The sequence below is a fragment of the Coturnix japonica genome, chromosome 27 (genome assembly GCF_001577835.2).
Source record: "Coturnix japonica isolate 7356 chromosome 27, Coturnix japonica 2.1, whole genome shotgun sequence".
Lineage (NCBI taxonomy): Eukaryota > Metazoa > Chordata > Aves > Galliformes > Phasianidae > Coturnix > Coturnix japonica.
Genome location: NC_029542.1, coordinates 747,067 through 762,118, shown reverse-complemented (window position 1 = coordinate 762,118; position 15,052 = coordinate 747,067). Strand labels below are relative to the sequence as shown.

Sequence of the window (15,052 nt, the reverse complement as noted above, 5' to 3'; positions counted from 1 at the left end):
TTCCCATTGTCTGGATGTCCCTGTCCCCATCTCGTTCCCACTCTTCCTATCCCCAACCTGTCTTCACATCCCTGTCCCCATGTCCCATACCATTCCCAGTGTCCCCATGTCCCATCCCCATTCCCAGTGTCCCTATATCCCCATCCCATTCCCAATGTCCCTGTCCCCATATCCCCATCCTGTCCCATATGTCCGTACATCCCTTTCCCCATCCCATCCCATGTCCTCACATCCCTATTCCCATTCTCAGTGTCCCTGCCCCCAACCTGTCCCTATGTTTAGTGTCCCCCCACCCCTCACCCCATTTCCCCCGTCCCTGTCCCGGTTCCCATCCAATTCCCCACACCCCCACCCATTATCCCAGTTCCCGGTCCCTATATCCCCATCTCCCCCCATATCCCCGTACCCCCCCCCCCATCCCCTTGTCCCCGCAGCGCTGCCGCCCCTCCGCGCACCGGGGTGGGCTTGGGGTCCGTTGTGCGCATGCGCAGCACCGCGCCCCCCGCCCGGGCCGCGCTGAGTCCGGCGGCGGCCGTGAGGGGTGAGGAGGGGGCGGAGTGGGGCGGAGTGGGGCAAAGGGGGGGAGATGTGGGGCGGAGTGGGGCGGAGTGGGGCGGTGTGGGGCGGTGTGGGGGTGGGGGTGAAGCCTGTGTGGGGCTCCGTCCTCCCACGCGGCCCAAACCCCGCCGTCGCTGTGGGGCCGCCCGCAGCCCCTCCGGGCGCTGAAGGCCGCGGTGCGGTGACCCCGTTGTCCCGTGTTGTCCCGTTGTCCCGTGTTGTCCCGTTATTGTCCCGTTGTTGTCCCGTTGTTGTCCCGTTGTCCCCGCGGTGTCACAGCCGAGCAGCCCCTCGTCCTCTCCAGGTGAGCGTCTGAGCCCGCCCTGCTGCACTGCAACGGTGCCACACAGCGGGCTGTGGGACCCATAGCCGGCTATGGGACGGCTGGGGTCGGTGGGGCTCCATATTCAGCTATGGGATGTTTGGGGTTGGTAGCACCCCATAGCCAGCTATGGGACAGCTGGGATTGGTGGCACCCCATATTCTGCTATGGGACATCTGGGGTTTGTGGCACTCCATATTCAGGTCTGGGATGTTTGGGGTTGGTGGCACCCATAACCGACTATGGGACACCTGGGGTTGGTGGGACCCCATGTTCAGCTATGGGACAGCTGGGGTTGGTGGTTTCTCTATAGCCTGGTCTGAGACAGCTGGGGTTGGTGGCACCCCATATTCAGCTGTGGGATATTTGGGGTTGGTGGCACCCGTAGCCGGCTATGGGACAGCTGGGGGTGCCAGAGAAACGGTGCCTCCCTATAGCTAGTTCCCATATAGGATGTTTGGGGTTGGTGGTCTGTCCATAGATAGCATTGGGACACCTGGGGTTGATGGTATTCTACATTCAGCTCTGGGATATTTGGGGTTGGTGGTACCCTATATTCAGCTATAGGATACCTGGGGTTTGTAGCACCCCATATTCAGCTATGGGACATCAGGGGTTGCTGGTCTCTCCATAGCCTGGTCTGACACAGCTGGGGTTGGTGGTACCCTGTGGCCTGATATGGGACACCTGGGGTTGGTGGTCTCTCCATATTCAGCTATGGGACATCAGTGGTTGGTGGCACCCCATAGACTGATATGGAACAACTGGGGTTGGTGGCACCCCATATTCCCCTATGGGACAGCTGGGGTTGGTGGCACCCCATATTCAGCCCTGGGACATCCGGGGCTGCTGCCCTATATCACATCACTCAGCTCTGTGTGCTCACATCCCTCAGCAGCACTGTCTCCCTTAGGAACGTTCCAGCCCCTGTGGGGCCTTTCACCATCGCTTTAGGATTTCACAACACTGACATTTGCACATCTATTTTTAGGGCTATTTTTCATCCCTTTCTCCATCGGGAGGAATCAATCCCAGCTCTTTCTGCCCGCTCAGCCTTTGGCTTCCCAGGGAAGTGCTAATTTTTGTCCCCACCATCGCATTGATCGCAGGGAGGAGGAGACCAGTGGGCAGGGATGTAATTAGGGCACGCTGGTGCTGTATAGATTCTTGAGCAACAATTGGGTTCATCTACCGGGTGCTGCGTTTGTCCTGAGCTGGGGAAGCAACGTGAATAATTCACCCACCCGTTGTTCTTTCTAAGAACGTTGTTTTGCTTTCCTAGGGAAGAAGCAAAGCGTTGCAGTGATGGATGAAGCGGAGAGCTTGGTACGTACGCTGCTTTCTATTGTAGGATCGACACGCTGGGAGCGCGGCTTCCCATTCAGCAGGACGGCAGAACGATGAGCGATGCTGCAGCGCTGAGCGAGCACGGGGGGCACAACGGGACTTGGGGGGCGTGTGGGGCCGGGGCCGTGCGGGGCTGGGGGCGTGCCGTGCGATGGGTGGGCTGAGCCCGGACATATTTTCTGCCTCTGACGGATGCGCGGCTGCTCGTCCCCTCCTCGCCGCTCGGCAGCGACGTGCAGGCCGGTCTGGAGCTGCTCACCATGCCCAGAGCCCGGCGGGGCTGCAGGTAAGAGCATCCTCGGGGGGCTGTGCCTTCCATACCCCCCCTGTGCCCCTTATACGCAGCGCCTCGATCTGTTTCTCTGTCTTGATGGCGATGGATGGGATGCGGGGAGCGTTTTGCTGCGCTCTCGCATCGCGTAGAGCCTTTTCTGCCTTGTTGCAGGTTTATTCTGCATGCCGCCGCTCTTTGTCACCCTTTTGCTTTCCCAAGCAGCTCTGTCAAGTTTCCATTCACTTTGAGTTACATTATACCCCTTCCAAAGTGGTTTCCTTCCTACTTTTAGGGCTGTAATCAAGTTTTGCTGTTGTTGGTGCCTTTGAGCAGGCAGTGCCACGGTGTCAAAGAGCAGCACAAAGTTCTCTTTCCAGTATTGCTTCGTGGTTTAAGCTACGTGTGTTTGTCTGAATCACCTTCCAGGTCCAACTGCACGTTTATGGAGGAGGAATTGTCTCTTTCTGTCTGGGTTCGGTCTGTACCCACTTGTAGCCCGTGGTAAAGGAGCATCTTTGTTTATATCCAAACCATCACAGATAATACAGGGTGCACATAGGTGGGAGCTGAGGGTGCTGGGCTGAGGACTCTGCATGGCCTGGGATGAGGAAAAGGGACCAGGAGGGCTCAGAGCTCCATGTTTAAGTATTCAGAGAAGGATTTGAGCACGTTTTGAAGTTTGGGAAAGCTGCATCTCTGAGGGATTTCCTACAGTTTGAAGAGATAATTAACGAGGATAATTAAAGAGGGAATTTCACGGCACGGGTGCAGTATTGAAGGGTCTCCTTTGAGTTTACATCTGGCAAGGACGGGGTTCAAGGACGGAGCTCTGTAGCTGTGAAGCCTGGAATGCAGCGGGTGAAGTTGGCGGTGAATTTTTAAGGCACACTTGTTGGGTTTGCGATGTGCTGACAGCCAGCGGGTCTACAAGGGCAGAAACACCCCGACTCTCCTATAACACCTCTTTGTCCCATCCAGCTCAAGCCTGGGTTGGGTCCTGAGCAGCCAAGACCAACAAGGAATGGCTCCAGTGGAAAATATACGGCTGTTTCCTATTCTCTTAATCTCCCTTTTGCTCCCACCACGGCCAACTGGTGGGGATTGTTACAGGCTTCAGTCTTGTGCTTAAATAAAACCCTGGCTTAAGGTGAAAGCTGGGGGGTAATTCAACAAATGGGCTCACTGGGGGATATTCCTCTGGCCAGCATTGATGCTGTGGTCCCGAATCTTGGTAATAATCCCTTAAAGAACAGCACGGGGCTCTCAGTGATGAGGTTGTTTTCCCAGGCTATAAATAAAGAGCTATATTTGGAACAAAAAAAAAATATATATAAAATAAAAGACCCAAAAAAACGCATAGCGTCTTTATAGGCAAAATTGTACAGAGGGAAATGTGATGGAAAATGTGAGTCAGATGAGCTGATGTGTGAGGCATTTCCCTGTGGGGTCACTGGGCTGAAAAACGTTTCGTGTGCCTAAAGTTGAACAGATGTGTGCTGAGCCCCCAGCCCGGCCCCACCGTGTCGTGTGCTCCATTGACACACGGAGCTGTTTTGGATCATCCCAATACTCAACACGTGCCCACAGCACGTTATTAGCAGGATTGCTTTCAAGCTTGAAATTAAGCGTATGCTGAAGCAGGAGTGAGGGATTTCTCCCCATTAGCTTTCTTAGATGAAAATCGCTGCATTCAGCCAGCACTGTGCCTAAATAAGGGCACCATACCAGCTTTCGGCTCTTACAGATATTAGTTCCACCTTTTTAGGTAGGCATTTGTTAGGAGGCAATTATGATCGCATGTGCTTGACCTTGTTTAAGATATTGCTGAGAGAGGACATCTGTTGTGGGTGATCAGCAGCTTTTGCTGTTCCTTCCAAGCATTCCAGGTTGCATTCGGTGGCGCTGCAGAGGTGGATGATGATTATGTTCGATGCTTTTCCTTTGCTGTGTTCCTCTTGGCCATTGATTTGCTTTGCCCAGGTGGTTTGATTTGCCTCTGTGCTCACACACTGCTGCTTCTGCTGAAATCCCTTCTGGAAGGTACAGCGTTGTTTCCACTTTGCTCTCCTGATTGAGTCTTTATGTTGGTTTCAAACCCAAGGATGGCTGTGGTTTGCTGCTGGAAGATGCCGTGTGTGCGGTGATGAGCTGTGCTAGTGGCATGAGGGTGTGTGGGCTCTGCCCATAGCAGCATTCAGGGAGCATTGGGCTCTACAAAGGTGGTTGAGCTCCAGCCAAGTTGTTTGAGCTCCATTGAAGGTGGTTGAACTCCAACCAAGTTGTTCAAGCTCCAATGAAGGTGGTCGAGCTCCAACCAAGATGGTTGAGCTCCAATGAAGGTGGTTGAGCTCCATTGAAGGTGGTTGAGCTCCATTGAAGGTGGTTGAGCTCCAACCAAGATGGTTGAGCTCCATTGAAGGTGATTGAGCTCCGGCAAATGCCTTTGAGCTCCAACAGAAATCATAGAGCTTCAGCAGAAGTCTTTGAGCTCCTACAAAGGTGGCTGAGCTCCAGCAGAGGTCTTTGAGCTCCAACGAAGACTGTGGAGCTCTAGCAGAGGTCACAGAGTTTCAATAGGTTGCCCAGAATGGTGATTCCTTGTGCACACTGATGTTTTTCCCCTTCCTGACTCCTGGTGACCTGCTGGAGCCTGGCTGAGCGCTCAGCTGCCAGTGGTGGTGTGTATTCTGGGGCCTTGGGCTTAGACGTTGGGTGGTGGGTGGCATGCATTGGGTTGGCTCTGTGTTAGGGTGCTTTCAAATGGGGTTAAAAAGAAAGCAATAGGGTTCTTATATCTGAAACATGTAAAAGGTTTCCAGCACCTTCCTGGTGTGCTGCCTTCCATGCAGCATCTACCCCTGAATTTACTAAAAAAGGTAATCTGGATTTCATACTGGACATTTCTTAGGTGGTTAATTAATGGCTCCATTTAACTTAAAGCAGGCATCGCTCAGCTGACTATCAAATAGTTGAGCTGTTTTCAAAAGGAGAGGTGTTTTCATATTGGAAACCGATTCCTGGGATATTTCAAAGGAACTTTGAAGAGTTTGGGAAGCAGCTCACACTAATCTTTTATGTGGTCATCTCTGCTCCCTGGCTCAATGGAAGTCTTCGCTCCCATTGTACTCTGCAGTTGGAATTCTGACACAGGCTGTACTGTGACCTCTCTCCTCTGCAGGAAATGACTCTTTACTCCCACTCTCTGTTGGTTGTCACTCGCTGTTTCTCCCCATAGGACAGTCCCTGTCCCATTATGGCCTTGTGGTTTCCTGGCAAGAAGCCTTTGAGAGACAGCAGCAACTCTTGTAAATGTCAGCAGTCTGCACTGCCTGTTGTGTGCTGGAAGTCCCCATACAGAATCCTGTCTGACTTTTTCTCCTGGAAAAAAAAGTATTGCCTGATGATTCAACCTATATTTTCATACGGTCTTATTTGTCCTGTATGAGTGTGGGGTTTGGAGACCTAGAATGTGCCAGGATTTGCCTTGGAACCATTGTCTTGAGGAGTCCCTCGAGGAGTGGGGGCTGTGCCTATTTCTTGCACTGTGAGTACAGATATGGGGACATGGCTTTGTTTTTCCCGTGTGTCACTGTCCTCTCTTTTATCAGCACCAAGCAGTCAGCCTGTTCCTGGTGGGGCTTCCTGGGCATTTCTTGAGGAGCCTCTGAAGCAGCGGAGTGGTGGTGGAGTAGCTGCAGGGATGCCTTGGTAAGGGAATCCCCCAGATCACACTTGGAGTTGCCTTATTTTATCAGTCCCCATTTCCTTGAGTGGATGAGCTGCAGTCCAGCATGTGCTGCTCAGCATCCTTTGTGCTAAGAGTATTTTGGAAAGCAGAATTTTGCCTCTCCACGAGGCCACGGTTGGCCACTTGTGAGCTCCCATTGGGAGAGGGATACAACGAGAGCCAAATGTTCATTCAGTGTCTTAATGAGGCTGTGTGAAAATGTGCCTGCCCTCCTCAAGTCCTGAAAGCCTGGATATAAGAAACTGGGGGAAGTTTAGCGTTGTTGTGTGATTTGATCAGTAGAAGTCAACTTGCTTGTTCCCATCTGTCGTAATCCAGTGCTGGTGAATGAGGTGTTCCCAGCCATCGTCTCCAGCTCGGCTCAGTGGGAGCCATTGACTTACAGGAGCAGACAGCGCTGCTCTCTTTGGGCTTCTCTCTTTTTTTTCCCCCTGAAATGGCCGTGAGAGTGATATTTGGGTCAGCTGCCTCCAGCGTGTCACTTTCTTTTTGACACTCATGGCTGTGAGCGTGCGGGAGGAGCGCGGTGGGGAAGCGCCGCAGTGGGATCAGGAGTCGTTAAAGGGGTATTGTGGTTATCTGCATCATCTCTCTGATGGCCACATGAATGTGTTTTCCTTCTGGTCTTAGCTCTGTGTCTTAGTGTGGGAGTCCCCAGCCATCTTCAGGTCTGCTTTCAGGTGTGGGGACATCAGTTGGACATCATGTGTGTCCTGACTGTGCCTATCTGGGCTGTCATCCAACACGGGATGGAAAGGGTCACTGTGCTTCTCTCCTATGTGTTTCCAGTCCCTGTAACACATCCCCCCATCACTGTGTTCGTTCTTACAGGAAAAGTAGTTTTGCTGCTTGAGTCTCAGCCTGCTCTGCATGGCACCCAGCGATGGGATGGGACACAGTGGGCATGGATTGAAACACAGCAATCCTGCTTAACGATTAAGAACAGCCTTTATACCGTGAGTGTGGTATCACAGAATCATTAAGGTTGAAAAAGACCTCTAGGATCGTCACATCCAACCGTAATCACCTTGCAGAAACCCCATGGAATCCACCTTGAGAGGAATAAAGGGAACTAAAAGCTCGATCAGAAATATTTTGTAGCCCTGAATCCGTGCTCACCCAATGGGTTCATCATTGGTGTTGGCAGGCTTACTTTAAGGATCCACTGCTCATCTTTGGATGCCATAAGACTGTGCTCTTTGCTGGCAGCCCGAGAATCGGGTGTTGGTTGCACACCTTCATGTTTGTCTGTTCTTGTTGGACTTGAGGTTGAGATTCAATCTTATTGCACAAAGGCATTGCCCTTTTCATACCCTGCCCTGTAGTCTTTACTTTCAAGTCATGCAGAGGCAGAGGGGCAGTTCACATGGCAAGCTGCAGTCCCAGCTTTGGGTTATGCTGTGTCTCGTTGCCCCCAGGACTGGCTGTTCCATCACACAGGCTGTCAGATAACACCCTACCTTCTTGTGAAATCTGCTGACCAACTTGTTTTCTCCATTATTACATTTCACATTGTTGGAGTGCCAGCATCACCGCATCACCTGGGGCTTGCTGCTGAGATTCCACGTTATCTTAGGTCTGTAGGATCCCAGAACCCCGTGAGATGGCACAGACCCGACAGCTCACCTCCATCGCCTTGGAAATACCTCTTCCTGGAGCTCCCCGTTGCTGTAGGTGAAGTAAACGCCAGTTTGGCCAGCACAACACATCTCCCAATTCCATTTGAGTCGTGTCACTGCGGGGGAGCGATGCTAAAACTGTCACTTGGCTTTCCATGCTGGCATTACCTAGAGGGCACTTGGAGGCTATCGGGGGTTCGAGTCTCATCTCGGCTGAGTGCTCGGGTGGGTACATCCGTGTTGGTTTCCCAAGAGATGCGTCTTTGACATCTTTATTTTTTTGACAGCACAAGAATCTTATTTCTCCACCTCTCCTTTCGCCTGCTGCTCTGTTCAGCCCAAGATCTGTGGTTCCATCATCCGAGACGCTTTGCTGGTGATGGGTTTGACCATCGCTTCCTTCCTTCTTGAGTAGTAAAAATCGAGTGAATGTAAATGAGATTTGAATGAATAATGCTAGTTATGCATCCATCCTAATTCAAATCCCATCTTAATTAGCTCGGGGGCCTAATTTGACTTTCATGCAGCATGAAACCACTTTGGATTATCACCGGAATTGCCATGCATTTTATTCCTGCCTTCTTTTTTTTCCGTTCAGTGCACATCTTTTTACACTGCTTAAAAACAAAGCAGAGCAAATATATCGTTAATAAATTAATCACATTTAATTAGGGTGACACGGGAGGATATATTATATTTATATAATATTTATATATTTATATCTAATGCTGTAAATACATTCCCTGTACCGGTTGCTTCTGCGCCAAGTGTGGGGATGAGCTGATGACACAGACACAGAGTGAAAGTCTCCCTTGGATGCACTTTCTGCTGTGACTTAAACGAGCTGAAATTGCTGACATTCTGCCTTTCTCAGATGCATGTCAGCGTCCATAGACTTCTCCTTCAAACGATGGAAGATTATTGAGTTAAATATTGCCAGGACGACAGATCTGGGAGGCGCTCGGTGGACGTGGGGTGAAGGTTGTTGTCGTGTATCTGGTCCTGCAGCACATTTGTGAAGGCAGAACTGCTCTCTAGCTCAAAAACTGAAGGATTCAGCTGCACGAAATGATGGAATTCTGCTTATGACTTTCTTCTTTCCTTCTAATTAGATTGAGATGAACGTTTCCAGCAGGACAGCGGGTTAATGAGAGGTCATTCCATTGAGCCTAAAGGTTTCCTTACAGACAGAAGGTGCTGCTGGTGTGTTTTCCCATATTTGTATCCGCAGCTTTCCTCTGGACTGGGGCTAAATATAGAATAAATGACGTTTTCTTGTCAGGGGGAAGCAGAACTGCTCAGCAGCTTCAAGTCTGAGCAGCGAGAGCCTCCTAATCAACGCATGCCGTTAACGCGCAGCTGATAAGCCTTGCACATGTGAAGGCTGTGGTTAATCTGAATGTCAAGTCAGTGCTGTCAGTGTCTGTAGGTGAGCTGTGATGCTCTCATTTGTATAATCGCTAGGAGTCAGGATGGAAAACGATCTCTGTCCTGAAGTGAGTTCGGGGAGGGGCTCACAGCTCTGCTCCGTTTCTCCCCACGTTCCCCAGAGGAACAAATGGAACTCTCCAATCTCTTTCAGGCATCTTCCCCTTTCTTCAGATGGACTCGAGGCTGATACGTTCATTCTCTGACATTCCTGCAACTTCTGAAGGATGCACACCCCGGCACAGCATGCTGTCTTGCTAACCAGGAGGTGAGATCCCTTATGCATTAATTGCTTTTGCTGTGTTGCAGCTCACCATTAGGATTCTTACTCCTTTTCCTGTTAACTGCAATCCAGAGTGACCGCTCTTAATGACTGGTGTTTTTCTTATAATACGTCCTTGCACTGAGCGCGGCCAAAGCATTTTGTTTCAATGGGCTCAGCCTCCAATGCAATGTGTTTTTCTGCATCAGTATTACTCTGTTTCCATTTGTCAGTCTGCTGGCTTCTGCACCACATGTGGCATTTGTCAGATCTGGGTTGCTGGGGGGAGGCAGACGGGGTGCAGACCTGTTTCAGGTCTTGGTGGAACTCACTGTAATGAGGATCAGATCTTTGTTCTAACATGGGAATTGTTTTTCAAGGTCTTTAATCCCCACTTCGTGTGCTTTTCTAATGCTGTATCATGTTATTTTTTTCTCATCATGTCATCAAGTAATGAATCAAAATACCCACCCAGCCCAGCCATGTTGTGCTGTGCTGATGTCTTTTCAATTAAACACTTAATTTCACAAAAAAAGGTAAATCTGTATCATCTCATTCATTGGTGATACACTGATTGCATTGATAGTTGCGCTGATGGTGCATGTGTATGTGTATGTGCTGCACTGATGCACTAATTGTGTTCTGCTGTGTCAGTGCATTAATTACAGTGCCTCAGATCTCAGTATGCTGCCTGTGAATGCCCCTGTTGTTGCATGGAACAACTTGAAGAGCTGTAAATTGTAGACCTGCAAGGCAGCACTGCTCAGCTCGTGGTCCGTATTGGGTTGTCCTGTCCTAAAGCAAAGTCAACAGCAGTTGCCTGCTCTCAGGTTTTGGCTGGGTGGCTCATTGCTACCTTAAAACAGCTGGCATTGCTCTGTAGGGTCCTTTCTTCTGTTTTTAGTGGCTCTGAGGTATGCAATATAGTTAATCTAATAGTTTCTCTCTCTTGGCTGTGGGTGGTGGAGGCCAGCATTGTTAGCTCAGATTTCAGCAGTGAAAACAAGTCCCAGTGTCAGCAGTGGGACGTAGGCAGCAGTGCCCATAAAATGGCACAGGAGCTGAGCTTCTGATCCACTGTATTAAGGAGATCTCAGTCTGAAGTGTCAACATTAGAAATGGAGAGCAGCCATGCCTTTCTCTTCTGTGTGGAAGCAGCTTTGGAAGCAAGATTTGTTTGTGCAGTGGCAGAGAGCTGCTACTTTATTTCTTGACAGGAGACTTCCCAAAAGCCTGCAAAGGAGACGTAGATCTTCGAGCAAGTCCTGGCGGCTGGAGCTTCCCGATAGCAGGTGATGCCACATAAGAGTTCTGTGTTGGTTGTCACATTTGAGCCTTTCTCTCCCGATTGCATGTTTGCAACGTGCAGGCTTGAGCTCATCAACTCAACTCTTTTGGGGGTTTTGTCTGTTTTCTAGGTAAAATAATTAGACCACCATGAGTTGGAGCTTTCTGACCCGTCTCTTAGAGGAGATCCACAACCACTCCACCTTCGTTGGTAAAATCTGGCTGTCGGTGCTGATCGTGTTTCGGATCGTCCTGACTGCTGTGGGAGGCGAATCCATTTATTATGATGAGCAAAGCAAGTTTGTGTGCAACACGGAGCAGCCTGGCTGTGAGAACGTTTGTTACGACGCTTTTGCTCCTCTTTCTCACGTGAGATTTTGGGTGTTCCAGATCATTCTCGTTGCCACTCCATCCGTCATGTATTTGGGCTACGCCATCCATAAGATTGCCCGGATGGTGGAGCACAGTGACATTGACAGAAGGTTCAGAAGCAAAAGCTTTTCAATGCGCTGGAAACAACACCGCGGCTTGGAGGAGGCTGAGGATGACCACGAGGAGGACCCGATGATGTACCCAGAAATAGAGCTGGAAAGCGAACGGGAGAACAAGGAGCAGCAGCCCCCTGCTAAAGCCAAGCACGACGGGCGGCGGCGAATCCGTGAAGATGGACTGATGAGGATCTACGTGCTGCAGCTGCTGGTGAGGGCGATGTTTGAGATTGGCTTTCTGATCGGTCAGTACCTTCTGTATGGTTTTGAGGTCAGCCCCGTGTTTGTGTGCAGCAGGAAGCCCTGCCCCCATAAGATAGACTGCTTCATTTCGAGGCCGACCGAAAAGACCATTTTCCTGCTCATAATGTACGGGGTGAGCTGTATGTGTTTGCTTTTGAATGTGTGGGAGATGCTCCATTTAGGGTTTGGCACGATCCGGGACACGTTAAACAACAAGAGGAAAGAGCTGGAGGACTCTGGTACCTACAACTACCCCTTTACTTGGAACACGCCCTCTGCTCCTCCTGGCTATAACATTGCAGTCAAACCCGATCAAATGCAATACACAGAACTGTCCAACGCCAAGATGGCCTACAAGCAGAACAAAGCCAACATTGCTCAGGAGCAGCAGTACGGCAGCAACGAGGAGAACATCCCTGCCGACCTGGAAAACCTGCAGAGGGAAATCAAAGTGGCTCAGGAACGCCTGGACTTGGCGATCCAGGCATACAACAACCAAAACAACCCCAGCAGCAGTTCCAGAGAGAAGAAATCCAAAGCAGGCTCCAACAAAAGCAGTGCCAGCAGCAAATCAGGGGACGGGAAGAACTCTGTCTGGATTTAACCTTGGCTGAGTTTATATGTTGTCTTTTTTTCTCACAACCAGCAACCCGTTGAGTAATGGCTTCCATTAAGTAAATATTTGGTTCTGCTTATTTTCAGGGATACTGTTGGCTAGCGATTCCAGCTCTAAGAAAGTGTTTATATGCATACTGTAGGACTGTACAACTTTATTCTTCTGCCTTCCAAGCCAGGAGACAAATAGGTATATTTAAATCATTCTCATTGAACGGTTTACTCTGTATGTACAGTACTATCGTACACTTATTATGCACAATTTTTTGTATTTGTACACTGGATCTCCGAAGTTACCCTTTTTTTTATACGAAAGGAGGAACCTGTAGGTAGCTGTTAGCATTTTGCTGGTTTTATTACTGTGGTTCGTCAACGTTTTCTGTTTGTTTTCAGTGTCAGAACTTTCTATGCTGCATTTGAGAAGTGCCTTGAACACACAGCACCGGGGAGCCCGGTTATCCACTCCCTTAGAGCAGGGGGAGGTTCAGAAAACACCCGCTGATGGTGCTCTTGACTGTACCTTTTTACAGAACTGATGTGCTACTTACAAGTGGAAGTGTCACGCTATAGCTGTTACAGGCTACGTTCCTTAATCCTATGGAAAACGACTCATGATTCCATATATTTATGGATTTAAGAGGTTTCTGAGGTCTCTCGTTGCATAACATCCACGTGTCCCATAGCTGCCTATGTGGGGGCCACCACTTGCCTGTCTCACCCAGATGGCCCTGTGTCCCTTGTTCCCTGGGGTCACTGGGATGCTCATTCCCCTGGTCCCTTTTGTCCCCCTTGTCCCCCTTGTCCCCCAGTCCTCTTTGTCCCCTGAGGTCATTAGGATGCTCGTTCCTTTGGTCTCGTCCCCCTTGTCCCTGTGAGGTCACAGGGATACTTGATCCCCTCATCCTATTTGTCCCCTGTGTCTTCTGATCCCTTATCCCATGGGGTCATTGAGATGCTTGTTCCCCTGGTCCTTTCTTGCCCCACGTCCCCTTGTCACCTGGTTCCATGTCCCATGAGATCATGGGGATACTCGTTCTCCTGGTCCCATTTGTCCCCTTGTCCCCTGGTTCTGTTTGTCCCTTGGGGTCACTGGGATGCTCATTCCTCCGTTCCCTTTAGTCCTCCTTGCCCCATGTCCCCTTGTCCCCTATTCCATGAAGTCTTGGGGATTCTCATTCCCCTTGTCTCCAGATACCCTCATCCCCTGATTTGCTGTCCTATGAGACCATGAGGATACTCTTTCCCCTTGGCGCTTTTGTCCTTTGTGTCCCCTGGTCTGTTGCCCACTGGGCTCATTGGGATGCTTGTTCCCCCAATCCCATTTGTCTTCCTTGTCTCCATGTCCCCTGTTTCCCTCTCCCATACCATCATGGGGATTCTCATCCCCCTGGTCCCATTTGTCCCCATGTCCCTTTGTCCCATGCTGTGATTGGGATGCTTATTCCCCATGTCCCCTTTTGTCCCCACATCTCCCGCTCCCTCACTGCGTTTTTTCATCCTATGGAAAACAACAACTATCTCCACATATTTCCATACTGAAGATGTTTCTGTGTTCTCTCGTTGTGTAACACCCCGCTCCCCCGGGGCTCCGAGTTGTTCCAGTACCTTTTGGGGAGGATTTCTGTGTTTCTGAAGTGATGTGGTTGGATGGAGTCGTGGCCGTTCTGCTCCCTCGGCCCTGCGCACACAATACTGTCTGTACAGGTTTTTACCAAACCCTTCTGAATATAAATGACTAGAAAGGATAATGCCTTATCCGCGACCCCTCTTCCTCCTGTCACGTCCGAGGGGCCGAGTTCAGACGGAGCAATATATTGTACTGTTTAATTTCTGCTTGAGAGGCCGGTCAGATCCGTGGCATTCTGCGCTTTTGGCATTCAACTTGAATTTATAATTAGAACAACAACAAAATAAGGTTGTGGGGGGGGAAGGAAAAAGGAGGGAGAGATGTGGTATTTAGTGCCCCTGGCTGTGTCTTTTTGGCCAGGGTGAGCATTCAGATGTGAGGGATGCAGAGAAATGGATGCTTTTGGTTACTCTAAGGAACACTTTGGGTCTTTGCTCTGCTTCCTTCATTCCTATGGCAGTTCCAGCAGTGCCCACAGTGCACCTTTGCTCTGAGGACGTGCATGGAAACCCCCCGTGTTGATGTCTGTGGCTGTAGTTGGTTCCGAGGCTTCGGGTTTGGTTCCTTTTTCCTTGGGAAGAAATGATAACGCATTACTTGAAAATGCTCTCTTGCTTTGGCTTGATGCAGGCCGTCCTGAAATAAACACCCAGAACTGATTTTGGACCAAAAAAAAAAAAAAAAAAAAAGAGCGTACCTTGAGTTTGTGTTAACCTCTGGTTCTGTCTATTAAATGCAGTGGGTTGCAGAAAACCAGGCTGAGACGGCGTTTGTGGGATGCGCGGTGGTTACGGCGGGGAGGAGGAGGGCTGTGCAAGGCTTGGGATTTCAACCTGTTTGACCTCAGAGCCACTTTTTAACGGTGTCCAAAGGGAGGAATGTGGAGAGCCAGCCCTGGAGAAGCTCCTCCTGACCACCCGGATCCGCATTGGTGCATGTGAATGAGCGCTGTGCAGCGAAGCGTGCGGCGTCAGCTGCCCCGAGCGCAGCAGACGGGGCCGACTGCCCGCTGCCTTTGCACGTCGCAGCTGAATGCCCGTCTGTTTTGCTGTCACAAAGGGTCGCTTTGTGAGCGTGGGCTGGTTGTGGTGCAGCAGGACGTAACCCAGCTCCTGCAGCAGCCGTTGGTTTCCTCTCCATGCAGGTTCCTGGTTGCTTGGAAAGCAGCACTTTGCGTTCTGCAGGGTGGTGTCGGTGTTGGGGTGGTGCGGAGCTGTGTTGTGCCAGGACGGCT

At 50.4% G+C, this 15,052-nt stretch overlaps 1 protein-coding gene across 9 annotated transcripts; it reads left to right on the top strand.

The window, feature by feature from the left end:
* Positions 1–478: 478 nt before the first annotated feature.
* GJC1 (gap junction protein gamma 1) lies at positions 479–14,571 on the top strand. 9 transcript variants are annotated; one of them, XM_015885488.2, is made up of 5 exons: positions 479–541; positions 2,163–2,206; positions 9,451–9,564; positions 10,776–10,850; positions 10,977–14,571. In XM_015885488.2, exon 5 carries the CDS (start codon positions 10,996–10,998, stop codon positions 12,178–12,180), a length of 1,185 nt encoding a protein of 394 aa, XP_015740974.1. In that variant the 5' UTR covers positions 479–541; positions 2,163–2,206; positions 9,451–9,564; positions 10,776–10,850; positions 10,977–10,995; the 3' UTR covers positions 12,181–14,571. The 9 variants fall into 9 exon arrangements, with proteins under 9 accessions (XP_015740974.1, XP_015740984.1, XP_015740977.1 ...); XM_015885491.2 differs by lacking the exon at positions 479–541 and adding an exon at positions 649–862; XM_015885498.2 differs by lacking the exon at positions 10,776–10,850.
* The last annotated feature ends 481 nt before the right edge of the window (positions 14,572–15,052 follow it).